Below are 19141 nucleotides of genomic sequence, written 5' to 3'. Positions count from 1 at the left end.
ACTTGCACATTTTAAAAGTTATTAAATGTTAGATCCAATTACCTCAAAATCAACCTTTAGATATTGCATGCTATGGCCTCATGCATCATGAAAATTTTGCAGTGCATTGTGACAAACAGGTATCAAGAAAAGTGCTGTGGTAGTTTTTGTTGCTATATAGTGTTTTGGGAGAAAGTACAATTTAAAACTGCCTTTTACCCCAGGGGCCCTTAAGCCCTGTTGTACCCTATTGCAAAATAGCTCAATCTAATAAAAAATTTATTCTGTAAACCAATATTTCTGTGTATTTTTATGCTTACTGGATTATCACATTGTTAGGTTAGCAACACCAAATTGTGAGTCGAGATTCCCATGTGCTTCACATAAGGAGCACTATTTTTTATGACACATAGATTTGCTGCCTATGTAGAATGTTCAGTATCGGTTACTTTTATTGGTTCCATTTCCTTTAGGATGCCTGTATAGAGAGTATACAGCAAGGCAGCTCATTAGGTTTTGGAAATGAATCTGTGTCCATTCTGTCACTCAAAATCTGGTGTCTTGCCGCATTTCCTCATTGTGATTTGCTTTCAGTATTCCGTTTCTGGAATCTGAAACGTTTTATTAGTTTCTGAACATTAATGTGGTGCAGAGTGCTACGGAGAGACTCTGAAAGAAGAGAGAGAGAGAGAGAGTGAGAGAGAGAGAGAGTTTGAGTGAGGGTGAGATGTGGTCAGAGATAGGACTTGGCTTCACTCTGCTGGGTATGTTGAGAACTGCAATACCGACCGCTAGGCCATTTCATTGCTGATAAGGCCGACACACACATACACACACACGCACACACATAATGCCTTTGAACCCTTTCTCTCATGCACACACATGCGTGTTGGCATGGGGTGTTGGGAATTGTTCTCTCGAGTGTGTGTTGCTGTATCTTGGCCACTGAGACACCCCATTCATCATTTTGTGGATCATTGCCTTTTATCTCCTAAAGCCGTTATAAAACTGACATTGAAGCAGAGGGTGTGAGAGAGACCAAGAAAGAGAGAAAGAAAGAAAGGGGGAAGGAGAGGGAATCACAAGGTTAATTTACAGATTTCAATTTGGTTCCTGGAGGATACACCTCCAGTGTTCTGCAAGAAGCCAACCAGACTTAACAAATGTTGGACAAAACTCAAACTGAGCTGGATGATTTTTATTTATTTATTTATTTTATTTTTTTTGAAGCTATTGAATGTGAGACAAAACAAGAACCGTCTTCAGTGGGACTGAGGGAGAGTTTTTTAATTGTTCTGGGAAAAAAAACCTTAGTAAATTTAGTGAAACTAGCAAGTCAAATCAAGACAAAATAGATTTAAATTCAGGATACATAAGTATGAATATAAGTTTTAAAGGAATAGTTTACCCAAAAAGTAAAATATTTCACCTAATATTATTTACTCACCCTGACGTTAGGTAGTTTATATGATTCATGTGCTATATTCCAAATCTTCTAAAGTTATACAATAGCTTTGTTTGAGGAACAGACCAAAATTTAAAAAAGGCCAATTCCACAAAATGTCCTTGGAATTTACCATGGAAAAATAACCATCCACCTCAAATGAGATGTGACTTATTTATAAAAACAACATTTTCAACTATATTTCATGGTTGCAAAAGAGGGGCCATAGGACTCTTTACTTTAACTTCATGTTAACAATAATCAGTTTCCATAAAGACAAGGACTTGTCTGAGAAATATATACACTCACTTTGTCATAAAAGTGCTTTTCACATATATGAGGTCGCTGTGTTTTTTAGTGCTGTCTGTGTCATGTCCGTAACGTTTTAGAGGTTCATACCAGAAGTTAACTGTATATCACTCAAACAATATTCATACAAATAAGTTGAAACTTTCTGCACAAAGCTAACTTATGTCAGTGGTATGAATGATAAACAAAGAGCCTCCCTTCTTTACTTTAAATACCCATAATAATGCGTTATGGACGTGACAGTTACGGACACTTCATATTAAATCATGTGGATATCAATGGGAGAATCATAAACCTCCACCACTCGTTCTTTTACCATGATGATTCTGATAGATCGCTGACTATTGCTTTGATGTGTGATGTGTTTCAAGAATATTGTATTTATAGCAAACATTTGAAAAGCGATCACATTGACAAACTTTGTGATTTGAAATGCAATATGATAGCTAAACATTTATCATTTGGTATTGCCACTGCTCAGTGTTTTCCACATACACCCGGTAGAGAGCACCGCTTTTCAACTCTGGCTCAAGCAATGAATGCAGAATATATTTAAATATTTAGCATTTTGCGGTTTAGTAATCAAGCCAAGCCATATCACAATTTAAATCTCAATTCAATCCATCATGCAGCTTCATGGATATCATACCAATTTCTAAGAGGTCAAAGTCTGCAGGTTTCAAACCATTTTGAATGTTTAAAAACCCCTTAAACTCTTTGGACCCGCCGGCGGCACTATTTAAAAAAAAATGAGCTCTTTTTTACTTGTCTGTGAGGTTGCCCGAGTGAACAATCCAATGTTATATCTTAGATGTCCAGAACAAAATATGCAATCCAACAGGACAAGCATGCTAAACAAATCATCGGAAAAACATGTTATTGACTATTGGTGGTAAAAAGTTTTATATAATCGCAAAGGGGAGAATCTCAGCTGTCTGATGACACCTAGAATGAGTTTTTAGTCTACCCAGACACCGAGATATTCAATTAAATAATGGGGGTGGTGCATGAACTGAAAATTAGACAGAATGTCTATGGACGAGCACATCTTTGAGGGCTAAAATGGGTTTAAGCTCCACTTACATTTGAGATATGCATTTTGTGAAGGTGAGAGAGAAAAATATATTTTTCTAAGTATTTGCTGCCATCTAGTGGAATGAAATAAGGCTTTTAAAATGGAGATAGAGCAAACAGAACCAGAATTACATGCTTACAAAGTTAGGGCAACCACAAAAAAAGCAATTTTTTTTATTTTATTTTTTTACTTTGTTTATCATAAGATTGTAAATATATATAATATTGTAAAGAGGAGACGAGAAGCAGTTTTCCTGGTTCAGGTTATAGTTTATTTTCTCTCTCTCTGCAGCACAAAGTTAATCATCAATCGCACACCGCTTCACAAAAATAAACTCTCAACATTTGTAAAGAAACTCCTAGCTTCTTGCTCGGGTCTGTCGTGCCCAGGCTCTCTCCCTCCTATTTGCGGTGTGTCTCTATTTATGCCGCTCTCCCCGTGCTCACTGAAATTAGAGACAGGTGTTATACATAATTTAGCTCAGGTGTAAGCGCCCTTACCGCTTTTTCTCTCTCCGGAGAGATGCTTGACCACGCCCCCGCTGCCACATATCCCCACCGCCCGACTCAGGCCGGGGCGACATCCGGCCTGCCTACCACTCCCCCCCATTCCTGGAAAGGAAGTCGGCGACAGCCATCTGCGCCCCCGGTCTGTGGACCACCTTGAACTTAAACGGCTGAAGAGCCAGATACCAACAGGTGATTCGGGCGTTAGTATCTTTCATGCGGTGGAGCCACTGGAGTGGGGCGTGATCCGAGCAGAGGGTGAAGGCCCGCCCCAACAGGTAGTATCGGAGAGTGAGGACCGCCCACTTGATGGCGAGACACTCCTTTTCCACGGTGCTGTACTTAGTTTCCCTTAACGAGAGCTTACGGCTAATGTACAGCACCGGGCGCTCCTCCCCTCCCACCACCTGCGAGAGCACAGCCCCCAGCCCCCTGTCTGAAGCATCTGTCTGTAAAACAAAAGGGAGAGAGAAGTCAGGTGAATGTAACAGCGGCCCCCCGCAAAGTGCGGCTTTAACTTGCGTGAACGCCTGTTGACACTGCTCCGTCCACTGGACCGGGTCTGGAGCTCCCTTTTTAGTGAGATCAGTCAGCGGGCTGGTGACGTCCGAATAGTTAGGCACAAACCTCCTATAGTAGCCAGCCAGCCCCAGGAACTGCCTCACCCCCTTTTTGGTCTTGGGTCTTGGGCAGGTCGCAATCGCCGCCGTCTTGTCAATTTGGGGCCGCACCTGCCCGTGGCCCAAGTGGAACCCCAGATACCGTACCTCCACCCGCCCAATCGCACACTTCTTCGGGTTCGCTGTGAGTCCCGCTCGGCGCAGCGATCTCAGAACCGCCCTCAGATGTTGCATATGCCGCTGCCAATCATTGCTATAAATGATGATGTCATCTAAATAGGCAGCGGCGTAAGCTGAATGCGGCCTGAGGATTCAGTCCATGAGACGCTGAAACGTAGCCGGGGCCCCAAACAAACCGAACGGAAGTGTCACAAATTGGTGTAATCCAAACGGTGTGGAGAAGGCGGTTTTCTCACGGGAAATTGGTGTCAAGGGGATCTGCCAATAACCCTTCGTCAAATCCAATGTCGAATAAAAACGAGCAGTGCCCAACCGATCAAGCAACTCATCAACGCGAGGCATTGGATATGCATCAAATTTAGACACCGCGTTGACTTTTCTATAATCCACACAGAATCGCACAGATCCGTCGCTCTTAGGCACTAGAACAACTGGGCTGGACCAATCACTGTGGGATTCTTCTATTACCCCCATATCAAGCATCGCATCCAATTCCTCCCGAACAATTTTCTTTTTGTGTTCGGGTAGTCGATAGGGGCGGCTACGTACCACCACCCCCGGCTCGGTCTCGATGTGGTGATGGATGAGGTTTGTACGTCCCGGTAGAGGGGAAAACACGTCTGCAAACTCCTGTTGCAACCTGGCAACCTCCGCGAGTTGGCTCGGTGAGAGGTGGTCTCCGCAAGTGACCGGGGTGAACTGTTTATGTTTCGAGCTCACCTCCGGTCCGAGCTCCGCCTTCTCGGGAACCACCGTAGCCAACGTCACGGGGACCGCCTCTCTTCACAATTTTAGGAGATTGAGGTGGTATATTTGACGTGCGTCCCCTCTATCGGATCGTTTAACCTCATAATCGAGATCTCCCACTCGTCGTGTGACCTCAAAGGGTCCTTGCCACTTGGCGAGTAATTTAGAGCTCGATGTGGGGAGCAATACAAGCACTTTATCTCCCGGTGTAAATTCCCTTAGCTGAGTTCCCCTGTCATACAGTCGGCGCTGTCGTTCTTGAGCTTGGAGCAAATTCTCCTGTGTTAGTTGCCCCAAGGTGTGGAGTTTTGCTCTAAGATCAAGAACGTACTGAATTTCATTTTTACTGTTCGAAGGTCCTTCCTCCCAGGCTTCTCGCAATACATCAAGCACGCTGCGTGGGCGTCGCCCATATAGCAGCTCGAATGGGGAGAAGCCAGTGGAGGCTTGCGGGACCTCTCGTACTGCAAATAACATGGGGTCGAGCCATTTATCCCAATTTCTAGCATTGTCGTGCACGAACTTACGAATCATGTTTTTGAGGGTTTTATTAAATCGTTCCACCAGGCCATCCGTTTGAGGATGGTATACACTGGTGCGAATCGATTTAATATTTAATAACTCGTACAGTTCGCGTAGTGTCCGTGACATAAACGTTGTGCCTTGATCGGTGAGGATTTCTTTCGGAATCCCCACCCGGGAGATTATTTTGAAGAGTGCCTCCGCAACACTGCGTGCTGAGATGTTGCGAAGAGGCACTGCTTCCGGATATCGCGTTGCATAGTCCACTAGGACCAATACAAAGCGATGTCCGTGTGCTGACCGTTCTAATGGCCCGACGAGATCCATTCCAATTCTCTCAAAGGGGACCTCGATCAAAGGGAGAGGGCGCAATGGCGCTTTTGGGGTGGCCGGTGGGTTAACCGGCTGGCATTCTCGGCATGCCGCACACCACCTGCGGACATCGCCGCCAATGCCCGGCCAATAGAAACGGGCTATTAGACGGTTCAGTGTTTTCCTTTCTCCTAGGTGACCTGCCTTAGGATTATAATGAGCCGTCTGGAATACCATTTCCCGACGGCTCCTTGGAATCAAAAGTTGGGTTGTATCCTCTTTGGTTCGAGTGTCCTGTGTCACTCGATACAACCGCTCATTTATAATTGCAAAATAGGGATATGAGAGTGCGATGTCAGGCTGGAGTCGTTGACCATCGATAACTCTCACTTGGTCAAAGGCGTGTTTGAGGGTTTCGTCTCGCGACTGCTCCAAAGGGAAATCCCCCTCAGGGAATTCCCTGAGAAGGGGAGGGGCCGCGGCCTCTCCCCCTCTCTCGTCATCATGACGTGGAGCTGTCGAGGACGGCCCCGGCTCCGCCTCCCCTGCCAGAGCATCGCACATCACACATCTCCCTATTCTCACACAGGACCCATCCGCACAAATTCCCTTTAATAAAGCTTTAAAATCAGGCCAATCAGTCCCCAAAATCAGCGGATGGGTGAGGCGGGAGCTAACCGCAGCCTCCACTCTATGCTTTTTACCCCGAAATTTAATTGTCAGGGTCACCACTGGATACTTGTGAATATCCCCGTGTACACACTTCACCTTCACCGTTTTGGATGTGACCAATGCCTCGGGTTGAACCAGGCTTTGGTGGATAGTGGTTTGATTACACCCGGTATCCACCAACGCTTGGTGAGTACCCCCTTGACACTTACCGGTATCCGGTACGCTCCGGCCCGGTCGGGGGCAGCCTGTGGGAGGTCAGAGACCCGCACCACCGTCCCCAGCTCCATCAGAGGGCACTGATCTCGGAAGTGGCTCGGGTCTCCGCACCTCCAGCAGGCCGGCCCAGGCGCCACGCCCGCACTTGCGTCGGCGGGCGCCCCCCCCTGAGGGGGAGAGCGGCGGGGTACTGGAGTAGGGGAAGGTGTCGCCTCCCACACCCGGGGAACTGGTCTCAGGGGCTGGGTTCCTCCTCGTCTGCGTGGGGCAGGAACGGGACCTGGAGAGAAAGCAGACGAGAGAGAGAGAGGGGAGGGGGAAGAAACAGAGGGAGGAGAGAGAAAGGTAGGAGGGATCTTCTGTCCTCGGGATCGCCGCCATGTGGTCCTCCGCAAGTCGGATAGCTTCCTCCAACGACGCCGGGCGGTGGCACTGGACCCACTCCGCCGTTCCTTTTGGCAGTCGAACTATGAACTGTTCCAGTACCACCTGGTCGATAATTCCCTGGACGTCGCGATCCCCCGCTAACAGCCATCTTCGGCAGGCGTCACGGAGCCGCTGGGCAAAGGCAAACGGGCGGTCAGAGCTTTCCAACTTCAAGCTCCGGAAGAGTTGACGACTTTCCTCCGGAGTGCGGTAACGCGACCGAACCCGGAGAAGCTGGCGGGAGTCCCGGGTTTCGGCACCAGTGTAAAGAGGAGACGAGAAGCAGTTTTCCTGGTTCAGGTTATAGTTTATTTTCTCTCTCTCTGCAGCACAAAGTTAATCATCAATCGCACACCGCTTCACAAAAATAAACTCTCAACATTTGTAAAGAAACTCCTAGCTTCTTGCTCGGGTCTGTCGTGCCCAGGCTCTCTCCCTCCTATTTGCGGTGTGTCTCTATTTATGCCGCTCTCCCCGTGCTCACTGAAATTAGAGACAGGTGTTATACATAATTTAGCTCAGGTGTAAGCGCCCTTACCGCTTTTTCTCTCTCCGGAGAGATGCTTGACCACGCCCCCGCTGCCACAAATATTATTTATGAATAATTGGAGTATTTTTATTTTATTTTAGGGCTTTTATGAAAAATAAGACCAATTATTTGGAATTAGTTCCCAGTCTGTGTGAATGGTGAGCTTTTAAATTCGAGTGTAAAAAATTGCAGGCGAAAATGGTCTAAACTGGAAATTTTCTGATGTCTAGACTCTATCCACGGGAGGTTTTGATTATACTTACAAATGGTTCGATATATAGGCAAACAGGTACTTTATATGTGGAGTTCAAATTCAGGTTTCCACTCCAAATGTCACATCTGCCCAAAATCTTCCTCTTCAGTGTAGCTCTCAAATCTTTTTTGTGTTTGCATACATTAAAATATGGTGCATCAAGACATGATGTATCTGGTTTGAAGTCAATGGCGATCAGTCATAAGAAATCTGAGAAACAATGCCGTTTGATGTCATTAATGACAAACTTGACACAACACATTGTGGTGCACCATATTTGATTTGTAGGGATTAGAATAAAGATTTCAAAGCTATGGAGCAGGGAAAGATTTTTAGCAAATAAGCATTAAAATTTTGATCTGTTCCTCACTCAAAACTATTGTTTGATTTCATAAGACTTGGAATAGCTTCAAATGAACTACTTTTATGGTACTTTATTAATTCAAGAGCATATGACAGAATTTTAATTTCTGGGTGAGCTATCCCTTCTCAGGCACATTTGTCTTATTTTAAGAAAGTTTTAGTTTATTTCTTCTGGAATACCAGACAAAAATATGAATTTAAAATTGGATTAGTTACAGTAAACACAATATTTCTCTTTCTTTTTACTTACGTTTTTTTTTTTTCATAAACAAAAACAACTGCATAAAAAAGGGCCACTGTAAAACACATGCATAATGGACATATGCACACAAACACACACACACACACATATAAGGGTTAGGTGGGGGAATAGCAGACCTACTTTAAGTGAGCTCATGCGTTAAATCATGTCAGCTCTCATCGTGGCCGCAGCTGAGCTTACAGTTCAGCTACAGAGATGAACCATCCTCACCAGATCACCCTTCACTTGTCTACACCACGCACGGCCATTAATCAAAATGTCGGTCGAATATTTCATATTTGCAGTAACTTCCTTGATCTAAAGAAGGCCGGTAGGACAAAAAAATATGAGTGTGTGAACTGGCCATGGTGTTTAATGTCCAACCAAAATCTGTATTTTATGTATTTTACTCTGAGTTGAAATCGGAAAGTCTTCTTTCGATCTGTCAGCAGCTTGGAGAAAACAAAGGTCCCAATCCGATGACCACTGTGGCCATGCCTGTGTTTAGCACCAAGAATGAAACGGTGAGGAGAGTGACTGTGTTTGTGTATAAGAGCAAATGTTATCTTATTAGTATTCCTAGGCAAGTGTTGTTAATGTTTTTTTCTTACTGTATATTTCATACGTATTGAGCTTTGATGATAATGAATATTCACCATTGCAAATTACTTTACTTTTGTTAAATGTTCCACTTTTAATGGTTTGATTTATAAAACAAAATGTAATTTAATGGTGAAGTGTGTACTGTAATTTCTTTGCCACAAGCATCACCAAATGGAATTGCAAACAAAGTGTTTTCATGAACACTCTCCCCTGTCTGTAGTTTGTCGGAAAAAAAGATAGACCTGCCCCCAAACTCATGCCATTGGCTGAGCCAGTGTTGCTACTGTATGTCAGGCTATTTATAAGGTTAAAAATGTCCACTTTCTGTACGTAAAACTATGAAAGAGATTACGCAGGTGTAAGAATATGAAGTGAACAAAAGCACACATGTGAAAGTAAAATAGTTACACAGTGTGTCTATCTGCAGAAAAACCAAGGCATCCTGCTAGGCGTCGCAGGCACCGACATCCCCATTCAAGAGTTAATGAAAACCATACCAAAACACAAGGTAGGATTTTAATGCCACAGAATAACTGGCAGGAATTCAAAATCAATTTTAATCTCTTCGATTTTACACTGAGGTGTACATCGTTGAGGTGTACTAATGCTATAATTTTTTAAATCTTATCTCCTCTTTTCCAGCTAGGGATACATGGATATGCATTTGCCATCACCAATAACGGATATATCCTGACACATCCTGACCTGAGGCCCCTGGTAAGGAGTGAAATCTTATTCTGTGTCCACAAACGCACACATATCCAAACTTATATCAGGACTATCTATTGCTGCGTTCCATTCATAGTCGGATATTAGATGGTCTTATTTGACTTCGACTTCCAACCATTAAGGCGTTCCATTGCTCCATTGGTATTGGTACCATTAGCTTTGCTGTTAAAGTCTACTCGAAACCAAATAGTGGAGGATAGACGATGCTATGCAATGTATTCCAGGTGTACGATTATCAACAGAAAGGATCATTTACCGCCAACAGCCAATCAAACTTCAGCAGCTAATAACTTTAAAATAAGTTCAACTTTTCACAATAAATTGTGAACAGCTGATCATTATGATATTTGCCATTTATGTATAGGGTGTCTAGATGAGGTTGTGTACCAAATTCTGTGAGAATTGCACTATAAGCTAATTTACATTTTTGCTAATAACTCTGGAATCGTACAAAATTGTGTTAAACAAAAAAACTAAAAAAAACTAAAACTGTTTTTTCAAGGAAGTTGCAATCTGACATGCATCTTCTTTGGTTCAAGTGCAATCACATACTTAAAATATCGATTCGACAAATTAACAAAAAATGGTCGCCAGCAGTCACTCAAATTTCAGAAGCTAATAAGTTGCGATGTGAAATGTTGATCGTTATGAAATTTGGCATTCACTTACAGGTTGCCAAAATTAAGCTGTACCTCAAATTTTGTGAGAATCGGCCGCAAGGTGGCACTATAATAGGCTAATTTACATTTTTGCTAATAACCCCAGAATTGTACAAAATTGTGTTTAAAAAAAAAAAAAAAAAACTAAAACCGTTTCATCAAGGAAGTTGTAATTTTACATGCATTTTCTTTGGTTCACGTGCTAACATATCCTTAAAATATCAATTCGACAAATCAACAAAAAGGGCCACCAACAGCCAATTAAATTCAGTAGCTAATAGGTTGCATTGTGAACGGTCATTATGAAGTTTAGCATCCACTTGCAGGTTGCCACAATTAAGCTGTATACATCATTTTGTGAGAATCAACAGCAAGATGGCACTGCAATAAGCTAATTTACATTTTTGCTAACAACTCCAGAAGCCTAAAGGCTGGAAAAATATGCATATATAGTATATTTTCACTTAATCCTTCAGTGTCCTCAAATCAATTGGTCATGTGGACTTTGCTGCAAAAATATCCGCAAATTTTTCTGCCACATTTATTATTATTTTTATTATTATTATTATTATTTTTTTCAAATTCATCCTAGGCCATTTGTTTAATTTTGCACCAATTTCAGATGTATGATCTAGAGATGCTCTTGACAAAGCAATTTGATTCATTTAATCTTTTAGAAAATACAGTGATGTGAAAAAGTATTTTTTCATCTATTTTTATATATTTTTCATACTAAAATGTTTTAAAAATGTTTAAAAAAATGTTTTTATAAAATGATAGATTTATAATTAATGTGATGGCACAATTATATTTTTTGACCACAAAACTAATTTCAAACATTTAAGCATACGCCTTCAGATCAAAAGATTTTTAAGATCATGGGAAACATTTCGGTCAAGTGTTTCTTTTGAGCCATACAGAGGTGGAATTACTCCTATGCTTTGGATCATTGTCTTGCTGCATAATCCAGTTGCGCTTGAGCTTCAACTCACGGACTGATGACTGGAGGTTCTCTTTTAGGATTTTCTGGTAGACAGCAGAATTCATGTTTCCCTCAATTATTGCAAGTTGCCCTGACCCTGAAGCAGCCAAGCATCCCCACACCATCACACTACTACCATCATGCTTGACCGTAGGTATGATGTTCTTTTTGTGGCATTCTGTGTTTGATTTACTGTACGCCAGATGTAACGGGACTCCTGTCTTCCAAACAGTTCCACTTTTGACACATCAGTCCACAGAACATTCTCCCAAAAGGTTTGAGAATCATCAAGGTGTGTTTTGGCTAAATTCAGACAAGCCTTAATGCTCTTCTGGGTTAGCAGTGGTTTTCGCCTCACCACTCTTCCATGGATGGCATTTTTGGCCGGTGTCCTTCTGATAGTGGAGTCATGAACAGTGACATTTACTGATGTGAGAGAGGCCTGCAGTTCCTTGGATGTTGTCCTTGGCTTTTTTGTGACTTCCTGGATGAGTCGTCACTGTGCTCTAGGAGGAATTTTTGAAGGTGAGCCACTTCTGGGATGGTTCACTACTGTGCTAAGTTTTCGTCGCTGTGCTCTTGGAGGAATTTTGGAAGGTGAGCCACTTCTGGGAAGGTTCACTACTGTGCTAAGTTTTCTCCATTTGGAGATAATGGCTCTCCCTTTGTTTCTTTGGAGTCCCAGAGCCTTTGAAATAGCTTTGTAACCCTTCCCAGACTGATGTATTTCAATCACCTATTTCCTCATCAATTCTGGAATTTCTTTTGACCTTGGCATAATATGCTACTGGGTGAGACCTTTTAGCCAATTTCATGCTGCTGAAAAAGTTCTATTTAGGTGTTTATTTGATTGAACAGGGCTGGCAGTAATCAGGCCTTGATGTGTCTAGTCCAACTGAACCCCATTATGAATGCAGTTTCATAGATTTGGGGATTTAGTAACTAAGGGGGCAAATACTTTTTCAAACAGGCCCAGTTGGTATTGGATAGATTTTTTGCTCACATAAATAACATTATCATTTAAAAACTGTATTTTGTGTTTTCTCAGATTGCCTTTGTTTTATTTACATTCACTCAGATGGTTGTTTTCTTTCCCTAAAAGACTAAAATGATGATTTTTAGGTTTGTTTTTGTTTTATTAGCATTATGTTTGCCCCATGTCATGATTGTGCTGGCCTTCAGCCTTTTTGAGAGGCTTGTACTGAGACTTGTACTTGTCGCGACTGAGATTTCCTGTTCCGGAGACTTCCTTTTCCAGTTGCTGCCGGCACGCTGCATTAATCTGTGTTTGTAGCTTGATAGCCTGCTTAGCATTGCTTATTCTTATATGTTCAACATTTTATCCTATGCCATTTTACCACGTTCTCCAGTTTTTTCCACTTTTCTATTGATTCAACTGCATGTATTTTCCGTGCATACCCGTTTTTCTCTTTTTTTTTCCCCGCTTGTCTACATCTCGTGTCTCTACTGCGTGCATTCAGATTATTACATCAATCTGAAACATCTGCTGATCAGGAACCACATCGAACCACATCAATCTCAAACCCTCGCTGCTCAAGAACAACATAACAACAACAACAACAAACATTTGCGGTAAGTCATGGCATCCGCTCATGTTATATCTTCCTGCATTGCATGCCACATATTTCTATAGCTTCTTCCATCAGCAGTGAGCGATTTACATGTGATAAATGTAAGGAATTAGTCAGGCTGACAGAGAAAGTTAATGAGTTAGAGACACGCATCCGAATGCTAGTGGAGGTCAGTGAGAAAGAGAAGCCGGTAGATACCATTTCGGATGCAAGTAGTACAGCGAGCAAAACACACACTTTGGTTCCGGCTGTAGAGCCCCCGCAGCAGGGCGTTTGGGTGACGTATTTGCGGCATACTCGCTCAGCAAAGCGACACCACTCTACCGTTCCTGTTAGGGTTTCCAATCAATTCTCCCCATTCAGTGATGCACCCTCTGAGAATCATGTTGAAAGAGCCTCAGTAATAGGTGATTCTATTGTAAGGAACATGGAAATAGAGACTCCAGCCACTATTGTTAAATGCATTTCGGGGGTTCGGGCATCTGACATCAGATCAAATTTACAAGTGCTGGCTAATGCTAAACTTAGATTTTCTACAATTGTTATTCATGTCGACATTAACGATGTCCGGCTTCGCCAGTCGGAGATCACTAGATATAATGTTAAAGAGGTGTGTGAACTTGCAAAAACTATGTCAGACACTGTAATATGCTCTGGCCCCCTCCCTGCTCGTCGTGGTGATGAGGTTTATAGTAGATTAGTTTCATTGAATGGCTGGATGTCTGAGTGGTGTCCGGAGAATAGCATAGGATTTCTAGACAATTGCAAGAGTTTTTGGGGTAAATCTGACCTGCTAAAGAGAGACGGACTCCATCCCTCCAGCGAAGGTGCCGCTCTCCTCTCTAGTAATTTGGCTCATGTCTTAATAGTGATAGTATTTGACTAACTGGTGCCCAGGTCAGGAAGCAGTCAAACTGGTTAATTCGAACATCTGCAAGCTGCCTTGAGATGTCACACAGGTCACATAAACTACAACACATAGAGACTGTATCACCTAGATATCATATAGAGACTGTGTCTGTTCCCCGAACTACCAAACACAAACCCCTCACTAAATCATTTAAAAAAAATTGATTAAGGTCAAACTTGGAAAAAACTAAAAATGAAGATGCACATCATATAAAGGCAGGGCTACTAAACATTAGATCTCTTTCAACCAAAGCATTAATTGTAAATGAAATTATTACAGATCATATTTTGGATAATCTCTGATTGACTGAAACCTGGTTTAAACCAGATGAATATATTAGTTTAATTGAATCTACTCCCCCAGGTTATTGTTATAAACATGAGCCTCATCTGAAGGGTTGAGGAGGAGGTGTTGCTATAATTTACAGTGAAGTTTTTGGTGTTACTCAGAAGATAGGATATAAGTTTAAGTCTTTTGAATTAATAATGCTTAATGTGACACCATCAGATATAAATAAAAAATCTCTGTCATCTTTTGCCCTTGCTACACTATATAGGTCACCCAGGCTGTATTCTGATTTCCTTGGTGAATTTGCAAATTTTCTATCAGATCTAGTAGTAACTTTAATTTTTGGTGACTTCAACATTCACATAGATAATGAAAATGACACATTGGGATTAGCATTTATTGATAGTCTCAACTCTCTTGGAGTCAGACAGAATGTGGCAGGACCAACTCATCGCCATAATCATAGGCTAGATTTAATTCTGTCATATGGAGTTGATGTTGATACTATAGAAATTCTACCGCAGAGCGATGACATCTCAGATCATTAACTTGTGTCTTGTTTGCTGCGATCAGCTAATGTCACTCAATTTACACCATGCTATCGTTCAGGTAGAACTATTCTTTCGACCACTAAAGATAGCTTCACTAAAAATCTTCCAGAATTGTCTCACATACACAGTAACTTGATATAATAACAGAAAATATAAATACAGTCTTCTCTAGCAGTCTTGATAGTGTCGCCCCACTTCAATTAAAGAAAATTAAAGAAAAAACCCCCACACCATGGTACAATGATCACACTCATGCTCTCAAGAGTGCCGCTCACAGAATACAAAATTAGAGGTATTTCGTGGTGCATGTAGCTACAGACAGGCACTAAAAGCTGCCAGGTCAGAATATTTTAGCAAACTCATAGAAAATAACCACAACAATCCTCTGTGTTTATTCAGTACTGTGGCTAAATTGGTTAGGAATAAAGCCTCGACTGACCCAGATATTCTGTCGCATCATAATAGTAATGACTTCATGAATTTCTTTACTGATAAAATAGAAATCATCAGAAATAAAATTGGAATTATGCTATCTTTATGCAGTCACAGCACCTCAGAAAACAGTGTCTCATAAATGTCCTCACAAGCAACTTCAATCCTTCGCTGTCATAGGTTATGAAGAGCTAGCACAACTTATCAAAAAAACCTCCTTGTAGTCGCTATAATGTGGTTTTTGCTCTCGGTGTGGCGCGTGGTGAGTTGTGCGTGGATGCCATGGAGAATAGCGTGAAGCCTCCACGTGTGCTATGTCTCTGCGGTAGCGTGGTCAACAAGCCACATGATAAGATGCACAGATTGATGGTCTCAGATGCGGAGGCAACTGAGATTCGTCCTCCGCCACCTGGATTGAGGCGAGTCACTACGCCACCACGAGGACTTAAAGCGCATTGAGAATTGGGCATTCCAAATTGGGGAGAAAAGTGGAAGGAAAATAAAAAGAAGCCACAGCTTGATCCTGGCGAATTGGCTAATTATAGACCTATTTCAAATCTCCCATTTATATCGAAAATACTAGAAAAGGTAGTGTCCTCCCAACTATGTTAATTTCTACAGAGAAATGGTATATATGAACAATTTCAGTCAGGATTTAGGCCCCATCACAGTACAGAGACTGCACTTATCAGAGTTACAAATGACTTGCCCTTATCATCTGATCGCGGCTGCATTTCTCTTCTAGTGCATTTAGAACTTAGTCCTGCCTTCGACACCATAGATCACGACATTCTCTTGAATAGGCTGGAGAATTATGTAGGCATTAGTGGACTTCAGGCCCTATTTATCAGACCGCTACCATTTTTTATGTGTAAATGAGGAATTGTTAAATCAAACAAAAGTTAAGTATGGAGTGTCACAGGGATCAGTTTTAGGGCCTCTGCTTTTCTCTGTATATATGCTTCCCCTGGGAGATATTATCAGGAATAGTGGAATAAGTTTCCACTGTTATGCTGACGATACCCAACTTTATATTTCTTCTAAACCCGACGAAATTTCACAATTTTCCAAATTAGCAGAATGTATCAATGAATGGATGGCCAGAAATTTCCTTCTACTCAATTCCGACAAAATAGAGGTACTAATTATTGTACCAAAAACCTCTAAAAACAAGCTGCTAAAATATCATTTGACTCCCAATGGATGTATTGTTATGTCGTCTTCTACAGCAAAGAACCTAAGTGTTATATTTGATGCCAATCTGTCCTTTGAAAATAAAATTTCCAATGTTTGTAGAACAGCATTCTTCCACCTCAGAAATATTGCTATGTTACGACACATGCTCTCTGTTGCTGATGCATGCGTTCATGACCTCAAGACTGGATTATTGTAATGCATTACTGGGAGGATGTACTGCAAGTTCAATAAATAAACTTCAATTGGTTCAAAATGCAGCTGTCAGACTGCTGACTAGAACCAAGAAATATGATCATATTAGCCCCATTTTATCATCGTTACATTGGATACCTGTTCAATTTCGTATTAATTTGAAAATTCTGTTAACTACATACAAAGCTTTGAATGGTCTAGCTCCACATTACTTTCTGTAAGTGACCTTCTGCCACACTATATTCCATCATGTTCATTATGATCACAAAATTCTGGCCTGTTAATAATTCCTAGAATATCAAAATACACAAAAGGAGGTAGACCCTTTTCCTATTTGGCACCAAAACTATGGAACAGTCTCCGTAACACTATTTAGGATGCAGACTCACTCAGTTTAAGTCTAGACTAAATACTCATCTATTTAGCCAGGCATACACCTAATTTATCCATCAACTCACAATTAGGCTGCTTTAGTTAGGTCTGCCGGAACCAGAAACATTTCTCAGAAACATTCCTCATAATCTATAACTCTGCAATAAATTGAATGACATCTATGCTAATATTATTCTATTTGTTTCCCTGTCTCAACCTCGGGATTCATCTCCGGCCAGATCCAACTCTGTTTCTACTTGGAGTCGGACTCCACTGCTACAGGTCGCTGAGTGATGACGACAAACTACAGGCGGTGCTAGCCAGACATCACTTCAGTCTTTTAAAATGGACTTCAGAGGATGAACTGATTACAACTACAACTGTAAGATATTGGATACTTCATATGCCACTGCCTGAACCTTGGATTTAGGATGGACCCCACCGAACCTCACCAAAATGACCTGCCAGTTGAACAGAAATGCACCTCATTGATCACTGCCTGCATCACCTTTGTTTATTGATGGACTACACTCTTTAAATGGAATACATAGACTATCAATTAACTGACAACAAAAGCCTTCATCAGCCAACTAACAAAGGACAATGGATCTATATGAACTTTTGCAGTTAATCAAGGATGGATTTTGTAACAGGGTTCAGGATGGGCAAGGAGTAGGCGGGAACCGGCAGAACAGTCAACATAACTTTAATGACATAAATCGGCCCGGCCACCTCCTCATCAAACTCCTCTACCACCCAATTCAGGCCAGAAAAACCTCTGGCTTGACTTACTCCCCTTCCCTCCCTTCCTAGAGGGGAAGTGTTGCCCTTCAGGCCGTCCTTCTGCCAGCAGGTCTTCTCCGCCTCTCTGGAGCCCTGGGAGGGACAAGGGGAGGGAGAGGGGAGAGGGAAAGAGAGAGGGGGTGCGACAGAGAGAGAGAGAGAGAGAGAGAGAGAGAGAGAGAGAGAGAGGAGAGAGAGAGAGAGAAAAACTCGCTCGCCAGTCCCCAGACATGCTGTCACCTGGTCCTCAGCCACTCCACTGCCCTCTGGCAGATAACAGCCACTCCTCCCCTGGCATATGGCAGCGAGTCCTCCGACCCCTGGCGGATGGTAACGACTCCTTCCCTTCTTGGCGGACGGCAGTGGTTCCTCTGACTCCCAGCAGCCAGCAGCGACTCCTCCATCCCCTGGCGGACGGCCGCTGCTCATCCCCTGATGGACAGCAGTGGCTAGGACTCCACGACAACGCACCCCTTCTCCTTCCCGGGATTTAGCACCAATGTAACAGGGTTCAGGATGGGCAAGGAGAAGGCGGGAACTGGCAGAACAGTCAACATAACTTAAATGACATAAATCACCTTAAACATAATCACACAGACACACACACAGCGGCTGCATGTATTTTGTTTTAATTTTTTTAAACAATTTAGTATGAGATATACACAAAAACAGAAGAAATCGGGGGAAAATACTTTTTCACAGCACTGTATAAGCCAGTAAGTTTTTGGTGTGGCCCATAATGATTGATTGACCTATATCTAAGCTCCCAAGACATTCTAAGGGCACATGCCAAATTTCATAAATTTCAGATGCTAGGGGGCACTGTTACTTAATTTACTAAATTTTACACCAAGACAGCTATATCCACAGGATACACAGATGGGCCAAAACATTATGACCACCTGTCTAATATGCTGTTGGTCCTCCATGTGCCACCAAAACAGTGCCGACCCACCAAGGCATGGACACTACAAGACCCCTGAAGGTGTCCTGTGGTATTTGGCACCTGTGTATCTTCAAGTCCTGTAAGTTGCAAGGTGGAGCCACCATGGATCGGACTTGTTGGTCCAGCACATCCCACAGATGCTCAATCAGATTGAGATATGGGATATGTTGCCAGGACAACACCTTGAACTCTTCATCATGTTCCTCAAACCATTTCCGAACAATGTGTGCAGTTTGGCAGGGCACATTATCCTGCTGAAAGAGGCCACTGCCATAAGGGAATACCATTGCCAAGAAGGGGTATACCTGGTCTGCAACGATGTTTAAGTAGGTGGCACGTGTCAAATTGACATCCACATGAATGGCCAGACCCAGGGTTTCCCAGCAGAACATTGACCACAGTGGCTTGTCGTCTTCCCACACTGCATCCTGGCGCCATCACTTCCCCAAGTAAACGGCACACACGTACATGGCCGAACACGTGATGTAAAAGAAAACGGGACTCATCGGAC

General features: G+C 42.5%; 1 protein-coding gene across 8 annotated transcripts in view; it reads left to right on the top strand.

Moving 5' to 3' along the window:
• Positions 1–19141, top strand: part of LOC127426073 (voltage-dependent calcium channel subunit alpha-2/delta-3-like) — a 92073-nt gene that overhangs the window by 45337 nt on the left and 27595 nt on the right. For 7 of the 8 annotated variants that reach the window (XM_051672571.1, XM_051672567.1, XM_051672569.1 and 4 more), the window contains 3 exons: positions 8844–8918; positions 9425–9505; positions 9640–9714. In XM_051672571.1, coding sequence (XP_051528531.1) covers positions 8844–8918; positions 9425–9505; positions 9640–9714 — 231 coding nt within the window. The remainder of the gene's footprint in view (positions 1–8843; positions 8919–9424; positions 9506–9639; positions 9715–19141) is intronic. The other variant, XM_051672565.1, reaches the window with a different exon arrangement.

The sequence above is a fragment of the Myxocyprinus asiaticus genome, chromosome 35 (genome assembly GCF_019703515.2).
Source record: "Myxocyprinus asiaticus isolate MX2 ecotype Aquarium Trade chromosome 35, UBuf_Myxa_2, whole genome shotgun sequence".
NCBI classification, from domain to species: domain Eukaryota; kingdom Metazoa; phylum Chordata; class Actinopteri; order Cypriniformes; family Catostomidae; genus Myxocyprinus; species Myxocyprinus asiaticus.
Note: the sequence above shows the minus strand (reverse complement) of the source record. Positions and strands in the feature narration are given on the sequence as shown.